The sequence below is a fragment of the Schistocerca nitens genome, chromosome 9, assembly GCF_023898315.1.
Source record: "Schistocerca nitens isolate TAMUIC-IGC-003100 chromosome 9, iqSchNite1.1, whole genome shotgun sequence".
NCBI classification, from domain to species: domain Eukaryota; kingdom Metazoa; phylum Arthropoda; class Insecta; order Orthoptera; family Acrididae; genus Schistocerca; species Schistocerca nitens.
The window spans coordinates 347496210-347513944 of NC_064622.1; the positions used below are offsets into that span (position 1 = coordinate 347496210).

General features: G+C 39.2%; 2 protein-coding genes across 2 annotated transcripts in view; both read right to left on the reverse strand.

Annotated features, from left to right (window-relative positions):
* The window catches only part of LOC126203065 (39S ribosomal protein L44, mitochondrial), a 644782-nt gene that overhangs the window by 529197 nt on the left and 97850 nt on the right, over nucleotides 1–17735 (reverse strand). The gene's annotated exons all lie outside the window — the stretch shown is intronic.
* Nucleotides 1–17735, reverse strand: part of LOC126203059 (vacuolar protein sorting-associated protein 53 homolog) — a 155659-nt gene that overhangs the window by 135083 nt on the left and 2841 nt on the right. Inside the window, exon 4 of the mRNA XM_049937297.1 lies at nucleotides 8494–8614. Coding sequence (XP_049793254.1) covers nucleotides 8494–8614 — 121 coding nt within the window. The remainder of the gene's footprint in view (nucleotides 1–8493; nucleotides 8615–17735) is intronic.

Below are 17735 nucleotides of genomic sequence, written 5' to 3' on the forward strand. Positions count from 1 at the left end.
ACAAATAAATACCCCACACATATGGTTATAGTTGGTGGGGACTTCAACCTTCCCTCGATATGTTGGCAAAAATACTTGTTCAAAACCGGTGGTAGGCAGAAAACATCTTCCGAGATTGTCCTAAATGCTTTCTCCGAAAATTATTTTGAGCAGTTAGTCCACGAACCCACGCGAATTGTAAATGGTTGCGAAAACACACTTGACCTCTTAGCCACAAACAATCCAGAGCTGATAGAGAGCATCATGACTGATAACAGGGATTAGTGATCACAAGGTCATTGTAGCTAGGCTCAATACCGTTTCTTCCAAATCCACCAGAAACAAACGCAAAATAATTTTATTTAAAAAAGCAGATAAAGTGTCACTAGAAGCCTTCCTAAGAGACAATCTCCATTCCTTCCGAACTGACTATGCAAATGTAGACGAGATGTGGCTCAAATTCAAACATACAGTAGCAACAGCAATTGAGAGATTCATACCTCATAAATTGGTAAGAGATGGAACTGATCCCCCGTGGTACACAAAACAGGTCCGAACTCTGTTGCAGAGGCAACGGAAAAAGCATCCGAAGTTCAGAAGAACGCGAAATCCCGAAGATTGGCTAAAATTTACAGACGCGCGAAATTTGGCACAGACTTCAATGCAAGATGCCTTTAATAGGTTCCACAACGAAACATTGTCTCGAAATTTGGTAGAAAATCCGAAGAAATTCTGGTTGTATGTAAAGTACACAAACGGCAAGACGCAGTCAATACCTTCACTGCGCAGTGCCGATGGTACTGTTACCAACGACTGTGCCGCTAAAGCGGAGTTATTGAACGCAGTTTTCCGAAATTCCTTCACCAGGGAAGATGAATGGAATATTCCAGAATTTGAAACACGAACAGCTGCTAGCATGAGTTTCTTAGAAGTAGATACCTTAGGGATTGCGAAGCAACTCAAATCGCTTGATACGGGCAAGTCTTCAGGTCCAGATTGTATACCGATTAGGTTCCTTTCAGATTATGCTGATACCTGTACAATAGCTCCCTACTTAGCACTCATATACAACCGCTCGCTCACCGATAGATCTGTACCTACAGACTGGAAAATTGCGCAGGTCGCACCAGCATTTAAGAAGGGTAGTAGGAATAATCCATCTAACTACAGACCTATATCATTGGCGTCGGTTTGCAGTAGGGTTTTGGAGCATATACTGTATTCAAACATTATGAATCACCTCGAAGGGAACGATCTATTGATATGTAATCAGCATGGTTTGAGAAAACATCGTTCTTGTGCAACGCAGCTAGTTCTTTATTCGCACGAAGTAATGGCTGCTATAGATAGGGGATTTCCGGAAAGCTTTTGACACCGTTCCTCACAAGCGACTTCTAATCAAGCTGCAGGCCTATGGGGTATCGTCTCAGTTGTGCGACTGGATTCGAGATTTCCTGTCAAGAAGGTCGCAGTTCGTAGTAATAGACGGCAAATCATCGAGTCAAACTGAAGTGATATCAGGTGTTCCCCAGGGAATCGTCCTGGGACCTCTGCTGTTCCTGATCTATATAAATGACCTGGGTGACAATCTGAGCAGTTCTCTTAGGTTGTTTGCAGATGATGCTGTAATTTACCGTCTAGTAAGGTCATCCGAAGACCAGTATCAGTTGCGAAGCGATTTAGAAAAGATTGCTGTATGGTGTGGCAGGTGGCAGTTGACGCTAAATAACGAAAAGTGTGAGCTGATCCACATGAGTTCCAAAAGAAATCCGTTGGAATTCGATTACTAGATAAATAGTACAATTCTCGAGGCTGTCAATTCAACTAAGTATCTGGGTGTTAAAATTACGAACAACTTCAGTTGGAAAGACCACATAGATAATATTGTGGGGAAGGCGAGCCAAAGGTTGCGTTTCATTGGCAGGACACTTAGAAGATGCAACAAGTCCACTAAAGAGACAGCTTACACAACACTCGTTCGTCCTCTGTTAGAATATTGCTGCGTGGTGTGGGATCCTTACCAGGTGGGATTGACGGAGGACATCGAAAGGGTGCAAAAAAGGGCAGCTCGTTTTGTATTATCACGTAGTAGGGGAGAGAGTGTGGCAGATATGATACGCGAATTGGGATGGAAGTCATTACAGCAAAGACGTTTTTCGTCGCAGCGAGATCTATTTACGAAATTTCAGTCACCAACTATCTCTTCCGAATGCGAAAATATTTTGTTGAGCCCAACCTACATAGGTAGGAACGATCATCTAAATAAAATAAGAGAAATCAGGGCTCGAACAGAAAGATTTAGGTGTTCGTTTTTCCCGCGCGCTGTTCGGGAGTGGAATGGTAGAGAGATAGTATGATTGTGGTTCGATGAACCCTCTGCCAAGCACTTAAATGTGAATTGCAGAGTAGTCATGTAGATGTAGATGTAGATGTAGATGTAGAATATCCCCGAACTGGCTGGGAATCAAGCTTGGGACCCCGTGATCCAGAGGCAGCAACCCTAGGCACCAGACCACAAGCTGTGGGCACAGCTCTCAAACGATTGTGTAATAGACAGAACATCCAAGAGAGAAGGGTTTTCACATCGAAGGTCCTGCTCACAAAATTGGGAGTCAGCCGAATGTTTGCATCATGAACCATTTGGTCGGCATACAGCTCCGATGACAAAGTGACAACGACAGCTTAAACAGTGAAGCTCAGCTGCCGAGTCTTATCGGAATGTTCCGGTTTCTTGTGACACCACAGAATTCCACTAAAGTGGCAATGATGTATGTCTGTTTACAGTGGTAGTTCAAAAGAAGGTCACATGTGGTATCAAAAGAGAGTGAAGACAGCTCCTGCAGGGGGCCAGTTGGCAAAGGAGTTGATACATGCAAGGTGATAACCAACACAAAAAGAAAGCACAGCATAAGGTAACATTAGTCAATCCCAAACCCATGAAAATGATTGTGAAGCTTTTTTAAAAATTCCAAAGAACTTATAGTTAGTAAATTCATTCTTGCTGTCTCAGATGTATTTCATTGACTTCCGTCCAAATGGATGCAGATTTTGATGCCTGAACTGAAGAAAGTAATTTCAGGAAATTACGTAATTTTTGATAAAACAAAATTCACTTTTGGCAGAACAACTAGTTACCAGTGGCATGACAGGACTGACAAATAAAAGACAAACAAAAACAAGAAAGAATGTGGAAATTCTAAGTGAATTGGTCAAGACACTGGAAGTGGGACGAACTCTTTGACAACACAAGAAGGAATGTTGGATGCCTGCACAATTTGACACTCATGCAGTAATGGCCTTGCATGCTGAATTGTTTGTCAGTGATGTTCCTGAATGCTATAATGATATACAATGGAGACACAATGAAATGAATGGAGAGAAACTATCAACAAAGAAATTAAGTCTCTGGAATTTAATGAGACATGGGAGTTGCCTGAGTCTTGTCCAGAGAAGAAACGAATTGATAGAAAATGAGTCTTCAAAATTAAATGGAATCAAGATTTGAAAATTGAAAAATATACAGCAAGGCTTGTAATTAAAGGCTGTGCTCTGAGGTAGGGTTATGATTATGATGAAATGTACTGTCCTGTTGCATATTTGGCTATGCTGAAAACATTGGTATCGATCATCATTGAAGAGGATCTATATAGATGCCAAATGGATGTCAAAAATGCCTTTCTACATGGGGAACCCCCCCATGAACCATGGACCTTGCCGTTGGTGGGGAGGCTTGCGTGCCTCAGCGATACAGATGGCCGTACCGTAGGTGCAACCACAACGGAGGGGTATCTGTTGAGAGGCCAGACAAACATGTGGTTCCTGAAGAGGGGCAGCAGCCTTTTCAGTAGTTGCAGGGACAACAGTCTGGATGATTGACTGATCTGGCCTTGTAACATTAACCAAAACGGCCTTGCTGTGCTGGTACTGCGAACGGCTGAAAGCAAGGGGAAACTACAGCCGTAATTTTTCCCAAGGGCATGCAGCTTTACTGTATGGTTAAATGATGATGGCGTCCTCTTGGATAAAATATTCCGGAGGTAAAATAGTCCCCCATTCGGATCTCCGGGCAGGGACTACTCAGGAGGACGTCGTTATCAGGAGAAATAAAACTGGCGTTCTACGGATCGCAGTGTGGAATGTCAGATCCCTTAATCGGGCAGGTAGGTTAGAAAATTTAAAAAGGGAAATGGATAGGTTAAAGTTAGATATAGTGGGAATTACTGAAGTTCGGTGGCAGGAGGAATAAGACTTTTGGTCAGGTGATTACAGGGTTATAAATACAAAATCAAATAGGGGTAATGCAGGAGTAAGTTTAATACAGACTAAAAAAAATAGGAGTGCGGGTTAGCTACACCAAACAGCATAGTGAACGCATTATTGTGGCCAAGATAGACACAAAGCCCATGCCTACTACAGTAGTACAAGTTTATATGCCAACTAGCTCTGCAGAGGATGAAGAAATAGATGAAATGTATGACGAGATAAAAGAAATTATTCAGGTAGTGAAGGGAGACGAATATTTAATAGTCATGGGTGACTGGAATTCGTCAGTAGGAAAAGGGAGAGAAGGAAACATAGTAGGTGAATATTGATTGGGGGGAAGGAATGAAAGAGGAAGCCGCATGGTAGAATTTTGCACAGAGCATAACTTAATCATAGCTAACACTTGGTTCAAGAATCATAAAAGAAGGTTGTATACCTGGAAGAACCCTGGAGATACTAAAAGGTATCAGATAGATTATATAATGGTAAGACAGAGATTTAGGAACCAGGTTTTAAATTGTAAGACATTTCCTGGGGCAGATGTGGATTCTGACCACAATCTATTGGTTATGAACTGCAGATTGAAACTGAAGAAACCGCAAAAAGGTGGGAATTTAAGGAGATGGGACCTGGATAAACTGAAAGAACCAGAGGTTGTAGAGAGTTTCAGGGAGAGCATAAGGGAACAATTGACAGGAATAGGGGAAAGAAATTCAGTAGAAGAAGAATGGGTAGCTCTGAGGGATGAAGTAGTGAAGGCAGCAGACGATCAAGTAGGTAAAAAGACGAGGGCTAATAGAAATCCTTGGGTAACAGAAGAAATATTGAATTTAATTGATGTAAGGAGAAAATATATAAATACAGTAAATGAATCAGGCAAAAAGGAATACAAACGTCTCAAAAATGAGATCGACAGGAAGTGCAAAATGGCTAAGCAGGGATGGCTAGAGGACAAATGTACGGATGTAGAGGCTTGTCTCACTAGGGGTAAGATAGATACTGCCTACAGGAAAATTAAAGAGACCTTTGGAGAGAAGAGAACCACTTGTATGAATATCAAGAGCTCAGATGGCAACCCAGTTCTAAGCAAAGAAGGGAAGGCAGAAAGGTGGAAGGAGTATATAGAGGGTTTATACAAGGGCGATGTACTTGAGGACAATATTTTGGAAATGGAAGAGGATGTAGATGAAGACGAAATGGGAGATAAGATACTGCGTGAAGAGTTTGACAGAGCACTGAAAGACCTGAGTCGAAACAAGGCCCCGGGAGTAGACAACATTCCATTAGAACTACTGATGGCCTTGGGAGAGCCAGTGATGACAAAACTCTACCATCTGGTGAGCAAGATGTATGAGACAGGCGAAATACCCTCAGACTTCAAGAAGAATATAATAATTACAATCCCAAAGAAAGCAGGTGTTGACAGATGTGAGAATTACCGAACAATCAGTTTAATAAGCCACAGCTGCAAAATACTAACACAAATTCTTTACACACGAATGGAAAAACTAATAGAAGCCGACCTCGGGGAAGATCAGTTTGGATTCCGTAGAAATACTGGAACACGTGAGGCAATACTGACCTTACGACTTATCTTAGAAGAAAGATTAAGGAAAGGCAAACCTACGTTTCTAGCATTTGTGGACTTAGAGAAAGCTTTTGACAATGTTGACTGGAATACTCTCTTTCAAATTCTAAAGGTGGCAGGGATAAAATACAGGGAGCGAAAGGCTATTTACAATTTGTACAGAAACCAGGTGGCAGTTATAAGAGTCGAGGGGCATGAAAGGGAAGCTGTGGTTGGGAAGGGAGTAAGACAGGGTTGCAGCCTCTCCCCGATGTTATTCAAACTGTATATTGAGGAAGCAGTAAAGGAAACAAAAGAAAAATTCAGAGTAGGTATTAAAATTCATGGAGAAGAAGTAAAAACTTTGAGGTTCGCCGATGACATTGTAATTCTGTCAGAGACAGCAAAGGACTTGGAAGAGCAGTTGAACGGAATGGACAGTGTCTTGAAAGGAGGATATAAGATGAACATCAACAAAAGCAAAATGAGGATAATGGACTGTAGTGAAATTAAGTCGGGTGATGCTGAGGGAATTAGATTAGGAAATGAGACACTTAAAGTAGTAAAGGAGTTTTGCTATTTGGGGAGCAAAATAACTGATGATGGTCGAAGTAGAGAGGATATAAAATGTAGACTGGTAATGCCAAGGAAAGTGCTTCTGAAGAAGAGAAATTTGTTAACATCAAGCATAGATTTAAGTGTCAGGAAGTCGTTTCTGAAAGTATTTGTATGGAGTGTAGCCATGTATGGAAGTGAAACATGGACGATAACTAGTTTGGACAAGAAGAGAATAGAAGCTTTCGAAATGTGGTGCTACAGAAGAATGCTGAAGATAAGGTGGGTAGATCACGTAACTAATGAGGAGGTATTGAATAGAATTGGGGAGAAGAGGAGTTTGTGGCACAACTTGACTAGAAGAAGGGATCGGTTGGTAGGACATGTTTTGAGGCATCAAGGGATCACAAATTTAGCACTGGAGGGCACCGTGGAGGGTAAAAATAGTAGAGGGAGACCAAGAGATGAATACACTAAGCAGATTCAGAAGGATGTAGGTTGCAGTAGGTACTGGGAGATGAAGAAGCTTGCACAGGATAGAGTAGCATGGAGAGCTGCATCAAACCAGTCTCAAGACTGAAGACCACAACAACATGGGGAAATAGATGATGTCTACATTAAGATCCCTCAAGCTGTCACATGAAGAAAGAATCAAATCTTCAAATTAAAAAAGGCCTTGTATGGATTTAAGCAGACTCCTCATATGCGGAATACAACGTTTGATAGTTTTGTCAAAAATATTGGTCTTAGACAGTCAAATGTTGACAGAAGTTCGGGAGGTAGTAGATCCTATCTTATATTATACATAGACAACAATATACCGGCAACTGCTGCAAGCAACTCTGATATCAACAAGTTTAAAAGCCTTTGGAAAAGTGATTTTTTATGTGAGATATGGGATGACCCATTTCTTGTCTTTGATTTCAGAAGGTCAGATGACAGAATGATTATGAGTCAGCCTATATAGAGGTGGAAACTAATGAAATGCTTTGACACCAATGGAGCCCAAACTGACAATGGAAAGCAAACCAGAAATAAGTATAATGATCAAGATTACATACTAATTTAATTGGATGGATAAAAGATCTACTCACCAAGCGGTGGCAGAACACACACATAAAAGAAGGTTATAATTAGTCAAGCTTTTGGAGCCATTGGCTCCTTCTTCAGACAGAAGGGTCAAAGGGGAAGGAAGAGGGGTGAAGCAAAAAGGACTGGAGAGGTCTAGGAAAATGGGTAGAGTTCGAGAACATCACCCAGAACCGCGGGTCAGGGGAGACTTACCAGACAGGATAGACAATTCTACACCATTTCATCAATTAATACGTTGTTTGATATATCCTATGCTTACAACACAAAAGGATCTGAGTGTAGCAATATATTATTTCGGCACATCCCAAAACAAACCAATGTAATGCCATTGGAAGGGATTTAAAAGATATATGAAAGGAAAATTGGATCTTGGTTTGCGGTATGCAAGATGAGGAGCATAGATGGCTTTCTGCTATGCAGATGCAGACTTTGGCAGTAGAGAAGACAGAAGTCTACATCATGATTCTTTCTGCAAGTGTGTGGAAATACTGGATATAGTTGAATTGAGGGGGAGTGTTGAAGGTTCAATTCAGATCTTGCAAATTAATTATTTGACCTTTTTGATGGCAACTCTGAGCTATTATATTTTATTCTGTTACCGATATGTGATTGACAAGTGATAGTTTCTTGTGCTTATTCAGAAGCCAAATAAATCATTATTATTACAAGATTTATAATTTGTGTGCCTGAGGAATGTCCACAGCTGCCTAAATTAATCACAGATGAAACATCTGCTTATGTTTAATACAGTATTACATCTTCCCTTATCAATGTCTGCCATTCACTACAATAACAGTTTTGAACAAATAAATTGCTACACTATACTACAAGACAAGTACTCAACTCCTAAATTATATTAGCTGTTCATCAAAATGTTCCAGCTACTCTTTCAGCTACAATTTAATTTTATATTGAGAGCAAACTGTCATTGTATAAATCAAGCAAAACAATGGAGTCATTTCTTTCATGTTCGTGAAAATCTCAGTCCAAATATATCATGGCCACATTCAAATCTGTTTTGTGAAAGTCAAACTCACCTGCTCTGCTAGTTGTTTGATCTGGGGAATGTCCATATAATTATGGAAATGTTTCATTACTTCCATTATTGCTTGTAATGGAAGCTCAATTTCTCCATACTGCCTCTTTTTAATGAGTGCCCTACAACATAATAAAAAAAGTGTATGTATGAAGGGTATTTATTTAAAATCAGACAATCACATAAAATGTAATCCATTTATTGGATATGTGATACATTATATTATAGTGAGGTCAAATGATTAAATATGTGACAAGTCTCATTCAACTATTATAAATGAGCAAAACTTAAACCACATAATTCCTTACACTACATTTGAAAGGTAATTTCCGGGCAAATACGAACATGAAAAATATTAAACACTACCATGGACAGTTCTTGAGAGAGTAAAGACAAACAGAAAGTAATAGGTCAAAATGAAACATAAGTTTTACTAATGGAATTGTGAGTGAACCAATCAGCATCATCAGTTTTAGACCATGTACCTATATATATTGGAAGGAAAAATTGTGAAGTATTTATAAGAGATCTTTGCCTTTCAGACAATTACTATAAGATAATAAAGCTAAAGACAGGCTTGACAAAACATGCAAAAGTGCAGGAATACAAAAAGAGTCTTCTTGGGATGTGAGACACATAATTTTTCTAGAGCAATTGCAAATAAAACCTGAGATGCCGTGTATATGGAAGATGCTAAGATAACTAATTTCTGTGCAGTGTTTAAATTTATCTTTGGGACACACTTCAAAAAGTAGCAATTTCTACAGCAGCAGGTAAGGAAAATAGATGGATAACTATGGGTATCTAAATTTCTCAGTTCTTTACCAAAGCACTGCACTAACCCACAGTTCACAGATTACTATAACAAATATAAAAAAACACACACTATGTTACTGCTTGCTCAAAAAATTCATTCAATGGCAAAATAATATGCAACACAGAAACTAAATGCAAAGTAGTGTGGGATGTTATAAAACAAGAAACCGGAAAAGGCCAATGTAAGTATAATATCAAAAAAATAAAAGAAGTGGATAGAATAATAGAAAAGACTCAGGAATTAGCAAATGATGTGCATGATTACTTCTCTGGGATTGCTGAGAAGCTGCAGCAAAAACTTCCTAAAATACATGCAGCACCTGCTATGACTTACATAGTGAGCACAATGATGTTGTTTCCCACAATAAAGCTTGAAATCAGGAAGACAGTACAACAATTAAAAATCAGAAGTCAGAAGCATAAATGAGGTTCCTGTCTGTTCTGAAGGCATGTATATATAGCATATAAGCCCCATTACCTGCTGCTGTAGAAATTGCTACTTTTTGAAATGTGTCCCAAAGATAAATTTAAACACTGCACAGAATTTAGTTATCTTAGCATCTTCCATATACACGGTATCTCATGTATTTTTCTAGAGAAGCTAAAGTATGCACAACTTGATAGAATATTTATATATATCGGTTTTGGACTTCCTGGCAATGTACCACAACAAACCATACTGTGAAAGATGCATCTTGACAAAATCTTCAAGGCACTATCATTGAAACTGCATATTTTTGGAATGCACTTGTATAAATATGTTATCCACAAAATATGGTGTGTTAGCTTCGGAGACACTGAATTTAAGATAGCGACTACTCAATTAGCTGCTTTCAGTCAATCACAGCAGCCACAGGATGCACAATCTAGTTATCCAATAACAGTGAGCACAGCAGACTTCAACTAGTCAGCCAATTATAGCAAGACTATATTATTGTGCATGAACACAACACACACACGCGCGTGCACACACAAATTAATATACAATGCAATATAAGCACATTTATGCCTTTACATAAACTTTTGGCTGTCACAAATATAGGTTTTTTTTCGGGGTGTAAGAGCACAGCTTAAATTGCTGTGAACAAAGCAATGACATTTCTATTTTTGTTTGTGAGAAATATTTGGCTGTTTTATTTTGAATATGTCATGGCTTTTCTATCGTAATTTCCAAGGGTATGGTTAGTCTTGGACGAAACAACAGAAATTAAACTGCTAGGAGTTAAGCAGTAACATTTATATTTTTCATTGTCACAAATATTTGTCTGTTCTTCTTCGAATATGTCGTGATTTCCAGGTGTGAGGGTAGGCTGCTATCAGCAGATTTTTTTTTTCTCTTTTAATTTTTTTTATTTTTTTATTTTGCGATTTCCAAGGGTATGTTTAAGCTGGCACACAAGATCACAGCTTGAATTGCCACAAAAAACCTGATTTTGGTGACAGATTGAGCTCTAAGTAACCTGAGTACTAGGTTAAACTGAAATCTGACTGTAGAGACAGATCCATTTGTAGCTTGTGGCACTGCAGTGAAATGTATAATCTTACTTGTCACAAATAACTGGCTATTTTCTTGAAGACATCACAGTTTCCACGGGCATAGATAGGCAGGAAACTAAGAGCACATCTATAGTTGATGGAGCCAACTATTTGTTATAAACTAAACTAAGTTATAAATTTCCTGTTTGATGAAACTGTCCATTTTTAAGCAGATTTATAGCTTGTTGTGGCTGGTTCATAGCACAACCCTTGTGGTCCTCTGCAAGAGTCAAATGTGACATTAACGTTCAACTGGTGTCAATACCACAGGCACCTTCTGGGTGAAGTTGTATTTTATAGATTAACCAAACTAGACTTATGGTTGTGGCTGATGGAGCACAACATAATACCATGAGCAAATGACTGCTCCAGATGTCATGCAAGGCATAAGTTTTTGCTGAATGAGGACTCTTTCCATTAATGGTGCTGACAGAAGGTGCAGAAAGCTAATTGCATAGCCAATGTGTACTGCACATTCAAGTGGAGTGTTCAGATCGGTACTTGGTATAGTCATTTGCAAAAGTCGGTCTGAAAAATCTCAGATTTCTGCACCATGTCGGTCTCCATGTATTATCCAAAGACACTGAGATTTGTCACAAATTTTAGCATGTCTATGGTTTTGGTCTCCTTCTGACTTGAAATGTGTATTGAGTGGGCGATAAACAATTCACAACAGTTAAGGGGACCAGGAGTTGTAGCAGAAATAGACTAGGCGAAATTTGAGGAAAGAATACGTGGCACAGGCTGTAAAAGCCATGGAAACAGGTGTTCAGTTTGAACTGAGAAAGAGCCAAAAAAATGCTTGCTTGAGCCAGTTGCAGTTTGGATCATGGAAGTGTTGGTAAGAATAATCAAAGAAATGATCCTCCCTGAGTCAACAATCATTAGCAACTGCTTCAGTTCATACATAGGTACTGAAGGTACTCTAGGTACTGAAGGTTTTCAACAGCTTAGAGTGAACCACAGTCTGAACTACATAGATCTGAAAGATCATTCTGTTCACACACAGAATGTAATGGGATGTCAGAGGCGGCATTCCACAATATGGCAGAAAGAATGCACATTTTATGGGTTACCTAGAGCTGAATATATGTTCTGTCGAGCATACTGCTCAAAAGAAATATTACAAGACTTTGTCTAGCAGAACTGTGATGCAATAATTCTTTCAAAGAATGCTGCAAGCAGGACCAGCAAATACAATTCTGGGCCTTTCGGGGAAACCAGTGCTTTCACTTTCTTCAACACTAATCGTACATTACAGCATTGGTTTTCTTGGCATGTACACTTTGATATTAGTTTGGGGCATCTACTTTATTCGTATTTTATGGTTAATAGTTTTTGTTGTTTGAGTGTTTGTGCATTGCAAATATGATGATGTAAGTGGCTGATTTCATCATATGTAATGTGCTCTGAGTCTGTGTTATGACAGACTGGTGAGATGATGTGTCTAACACAAGCACATGCCACAGCACAATCTCATTTCACTATTTCCGAAGCTATCATACCATTTTGGATTTGCAGTTTCATTGATACACTGTGTAAAAGATCTATCTCAGATAAAATTCCAGGATGAAATAATGACAACATTATGAAAAGAATAGATTTCTGAAGAAGAGATGTTAAGTTGCAGACAGGCCACAGTCTCCCCAACCCCCAGTGTCATGGGACACATTCCTGCTAGAGACCAAGATGCAAGAGCAGTCCCACACATTCTTCCACTATCACCAACTCGAGATCAGTCACAGGCATTTACTATACCATCAAAGGTGCGGCTACCAGTCAATGCAGTCATATGATATACAAACCAAGCTGCAACAACTGTGCTGCTTTCTATGTGGGCATGACAACCAAGAAGCTGTTTGCGCGAATGGCCGCCAACAAACTGTGGCCATAAGACGCTGGATCAACTTGTTCATTGAACATGCTGCCCTACACAACATGCTCCATTTCAACAACTGCTTTGCAGTCTGTGCCATCTGGATCCTTCCTATGAACACGAGTTTTTCTGAATTGCACACGTGGAAACTCTCCCTGCAATATATCCTTTGTTCCGGTGACCCCTTTGTCTCAACATTCACTAGTCTTGCCCTTCATCTACCTATCCCCTTCCCTGCTTCCACTCCAGCACTACACAGCCTCATATTCCATCAATGCATCCATTGATCTTTTTCCTGTCCTATACTTTCCCCTTTTTCCACTCCCCACTCCCTTTCAAATCTTTCAACTGCACCTAGCAGTGCTACCTTGTCCCAGCCACATCCCTGCATGCTCCCATAAGCATCACTACATCTTTCCCCACCCCTATCCTGCCTGCTCTCCCTCCCTCCCTGATTCAGCCTTCTTACCACCACCATGCACGGACTGCATCTCCCAAAAGACGCAGTTGTTGTCCAGAGTCTGGCCTCAATAACAAGAGAGATTGGTCGTGTGTGTGTGTGTATGTCCACATGCCCACTTGGGGGGGGGGGGGGGGGGGCTTGTGTGAATGTATATGTGTTTTCTGCTTTAGAAGGTCTTTTGTCCAAAAACTTAAATGTAGAGCAGTCTTTTTGTTGTGCTTGTCTGCGACTCAACATCTCCTCTATACTGTGAGTAGCAATCGATTCTTTTCAATAAGAGAGATGAATGAGTTTCACAAATAAATACAATCTTTTTAATGAAGCACAGTTTGGTTTCTGAAGCAGGAGAAGTAAAATATCGGCCATTGCAGAACACGTGAAACACTGTGAAGTGCATGGCAGAGGGTATAGGTTATGTCCCACCAGCTATTAGGCTTTTTCACTGTTTCACTCACATATGGAGTGTGAGAAAAATGATTGTTTAAATGCCTATGTGCATGCTGTAATTAATCTAACCTTATCCTCATGATTCCTGTGGGAGTGATATGTAGTATATTCCTATTCATTATTTATAGGCAGTTCTTGAAACTTTATGAGTAGACTTTCTTGGGACAGTTTCTGTCTATCTTCAAGAGTCTGCCAGTTCAATTTTTTCAGCATCTCGGTGTGACCATTTGTGCTTCCCTTCTCTGTACAAATTCAACATCCCCTCCTAGTCCTATTTATTACTTGTCCTACACACATGAGCAGTATTCTAGGATGGGATGCACAAGTGATTTGTAACAAACCTCCTTTGCAGGTTGATTATATTTTCCTAGTGTGCTACCAATAATCCAAAGTCTGCTATCCTGCTTTATTCATGGCTGAGTCTATGTGATAATTACACTCAATGTCCCTTTTAAGTGTTATACCTATACAGTTTACAGATTCCAACTGTGACTCAGTTACTGACAACGATGACTGTGCTACATGCATATACTTAGATTTGTTCAAGTTTTTGACACTGTTGACCATAAAATAACACTAACCAAGCCCGAAGCAGTAGGTGTAAAAGGAACAGTGAACGAATGGATTCAACCTTATTTGGAAAACAGGGTGCCAAAAGTAGAGTTATTTCACACGCCTGCTAATGATTCATTTTTTAGTAAAGCAATTGTCAGACAAGAAATATATAAACACACAAGTGCTCTCAGGGTAATATATTCTGATCCGATTTCGTTCTTAATTTATACAAATGATTTTCCAGACAGTACGAGACATGGAGAAAAAGTTCTCTTATAGATAACAACAACATCATAGTCACTGATAAAATATCATAACCCCTGTTGCAGAATGCAAATGAAATCTTCAAGGATGTTTCTGATCGAGTTATATGTAATAAATTAACAATTAACACAAATAAAAAACAGTATACATTTCAGTATAAAGAGGAGAGGTTACTGTGTCACATTAAACATAGAAGATCAATCTACAGATGGTGCAACAAACACAAAGTTTTTTAGGGATGAACACTGACAGCCAGCTAACACGGAATGAGCACATTTGTGTGGCAAAAAAGAATGTCATCTGCATGTTGTGCTCTTAGTGTTTTAGCAGCCATTTGTACAGCCTTTGTCTTGTGGTGACCTACTATGCCCATGGGCACTCAGTTCTTAGTTATGGGATTCTTTCCTGATGATCAAAGGCACACAATATGGGCACTATTTTTAAACTGCAAAAAAGGACTGTAAAAATAATAGCTAGAAGTAGTAGTCATTCTCACTGTAAAGAGTTATTTAAAAAATTGGATATCCTTACAGCATATCTACCAATCTGTGGTGCATATAAGAGAAAACAAAACTAAGTGTTTCACTAAGTGTCGTTTCAGGAGAGCTCAGAGTACCATGTCAGTAGGAGTTCAGTTTGTCCGTTATACGCTTGAAAAAATAAATGAAAAGTCCCAAGAACCAAGAGTATTACTGGAGCTCTCAAAAGCCTCTGATAGAGTACATAACAACATGCTCTTATCGAAATTTCAATGACTGTTGTCACCAGAAAATTCATACAATTGCTGGAAACGTATTCAAAATGTAGACAATAGTGAACAGATATTATATATGATAATGGAAAAATACTGGAGAGGAGACAACCGAGAATAAGAAATATAAATCCATGCATTCCTCATGGCTCCACTCTAGGACTATTTCTTTTTATATGTCATGTAAATGATATCAGGTTCTCTAGATAATGAGTATTTGATACTATGTACACCTGTGACACATCTATTGTTGTTGTGCAGACAGTGAGTGCAGCCGAACTGAAGCGCTTCAAAACTTTATTGGCAAGGCTAAAGCTCACTTTGGAAAAGAGAACTTAAAATCAAACACAGAAAAAAAAAAAATTCACTTTAAATTGAGTGGTCCAAATGGTGAAAACACTGTGACATGAAATTCTATCAATAAGCAGTTCAGAATATAAATTTTTGGATTAATATACAGATAACCCCACAGAAGCAGCAGGTTGGCTACCACTATATCTTAATTCTGAAATCCCAAGAACTGAATATTTGGGATTAGTATAATCTTTCTTCTCGTGTAGAATTATTCAGGAATACACATTTTCAATAACTTGTCAGCAGCCATAAAAAGTTTAACTACTAATAAAGTTCAGTGTAAGGGGAGCCCAAAGACTGTGTATAGGCATTCTTTATGTTGAAGAAGCTATTCACAGATATGTCCGAATTACAGAAATTTGTGTTTTGTAGTTGTCTGATTGAAAGTAAATTGTATACACAGCTCTTTCTTTAGTGTCTGCTGTTACAGTATACAGGCATTTTTATCCTGAAATGTGGACTGTTGTGTGGATGACAGACTGCTATAACTTATTCTCATTTTATGAAGGGCCCTTTATTAATTTTCTACTTTAGCTTTATCTTGGCATTGATATTGTTGAAGTATACGCACAGTTTGGTGTCTTTTATGTAGAGGTCGTTATTATGGGATCTGTCAAAATTACGGAAATCTTTATTTTGAGACAGTCTGATTGGAAGTAAATTGTACTCAAAAGTGAATTTTTGTTCCAATGAGAGATGAATTAAATGTGTTGTGCAGATGATCCTTTCTTTAGATTCAGCAGTTACAGCACACTGGCATCTTTATTATGACCTGTAGTCTAGTTATTTCTAGATTAAGTGGGTAAGGGGACAGTTTGAATGTGAGTTGATGAAGCCAACAATATGAAAGCAGGGAAACTAGTTGTGGTGAGACAGACTTGTAGCATAGCCCAAGGCCTGGGTTAGGGTGGAAGGCAATAGTTTCGTTGTGAGTTGGCAAAGGTAACAAATGTGAAAGCAGAAAAACTAACTGCTTTGACACACTTACCTACAGCACAGACTGAGGGATAGATTAGATTGGAAGGCAACAGTTTGGTTGTGAATTGGTAAAACCAACAAATGTGAAAGCAGAAAAATTGGTTGTGGTGACAGACTAATCTGTAGCATAGCCCAAGGCCAAGATTAGGTTGGAAGACATGGTTATGATCTGACCAAGCCAATGAATGTGGAAGCAGAAATACTGGCTGTGGTGACGGACTGGCCTGTACTGTAGCCCATGACCTAGGTTATGTTGGAAGGAAAAAGTTTGGTTGTGACTTGGTGAAGGCTACGAATGTGAAGGCAGACAAACTGGTTATGGTGTCGGGCTGACCTGTAGCATAGCCCTGGGTCTGTGTAAGGATGATGTGTCTCAACCTGTAACAGTAATAGTAGTGATAAATGGGCACTAATATAAGGCCCATTAATACCTTTCTTATGTGCTGCATAGATTCTTCTGAGCAGATGACACTGAAAGGGGATGGGGCTGTATTATTGGGGTTATATCGCCCAACACAGAAAAACTTTTATTGCAGTGTGTATATTTTCACAGATATTACCTTTTAATTTTCTGACTTCAGTTTGTTTGTCTCTAATCATCTTAGAAGACAACCATATATGTTAAAGCTGCATTTGGTGTTTCTGTAAGTAGCCAACAACAAATACCAGATCAGATGTCTTCATACTCTTTCAAGTGGAGAGTTCGATTTGACTCTGTTATGTTTTCAGTGGTGACCTCTGAAACAGTCCACTACGGGACCTTGTCCTTATGAGACACAAAGGTGATATAGTTAAATGGTGTATGCTGCACTGTTTTATAGACAGTTTTATGAAGTGTCCAAAATGTGTTGGGGAAGATGAGCCTTATTTCTCATACAAAAAGTCCACAGGAGTGTAGTGGAGCTGCAAAAAGCCTGATCCCAGAGTTAGTTACAGTGCAAAAAAAGTGTTTAGAGGGAAGCAAGTTAAGTATTGCAAAAATTCTACAACTAAGTAGTCTCTCAGTCAAAAGATGCACAAACTTTTTTATTGCCGATGAATTGGAGTTTTCCAAGAACACAGTAGTAGGTTGAAAAAGCTTCTGCAGAGAAGTATGCAGGGAAAGTTGTCCCAAAGAAGGCGAGAAACTTGGTGGCAAAGGATTCATGGAGGAGATAGACAAAAAACAGGAAGCTGTATTTCCAGAGAAATCCAAAGAGGAAA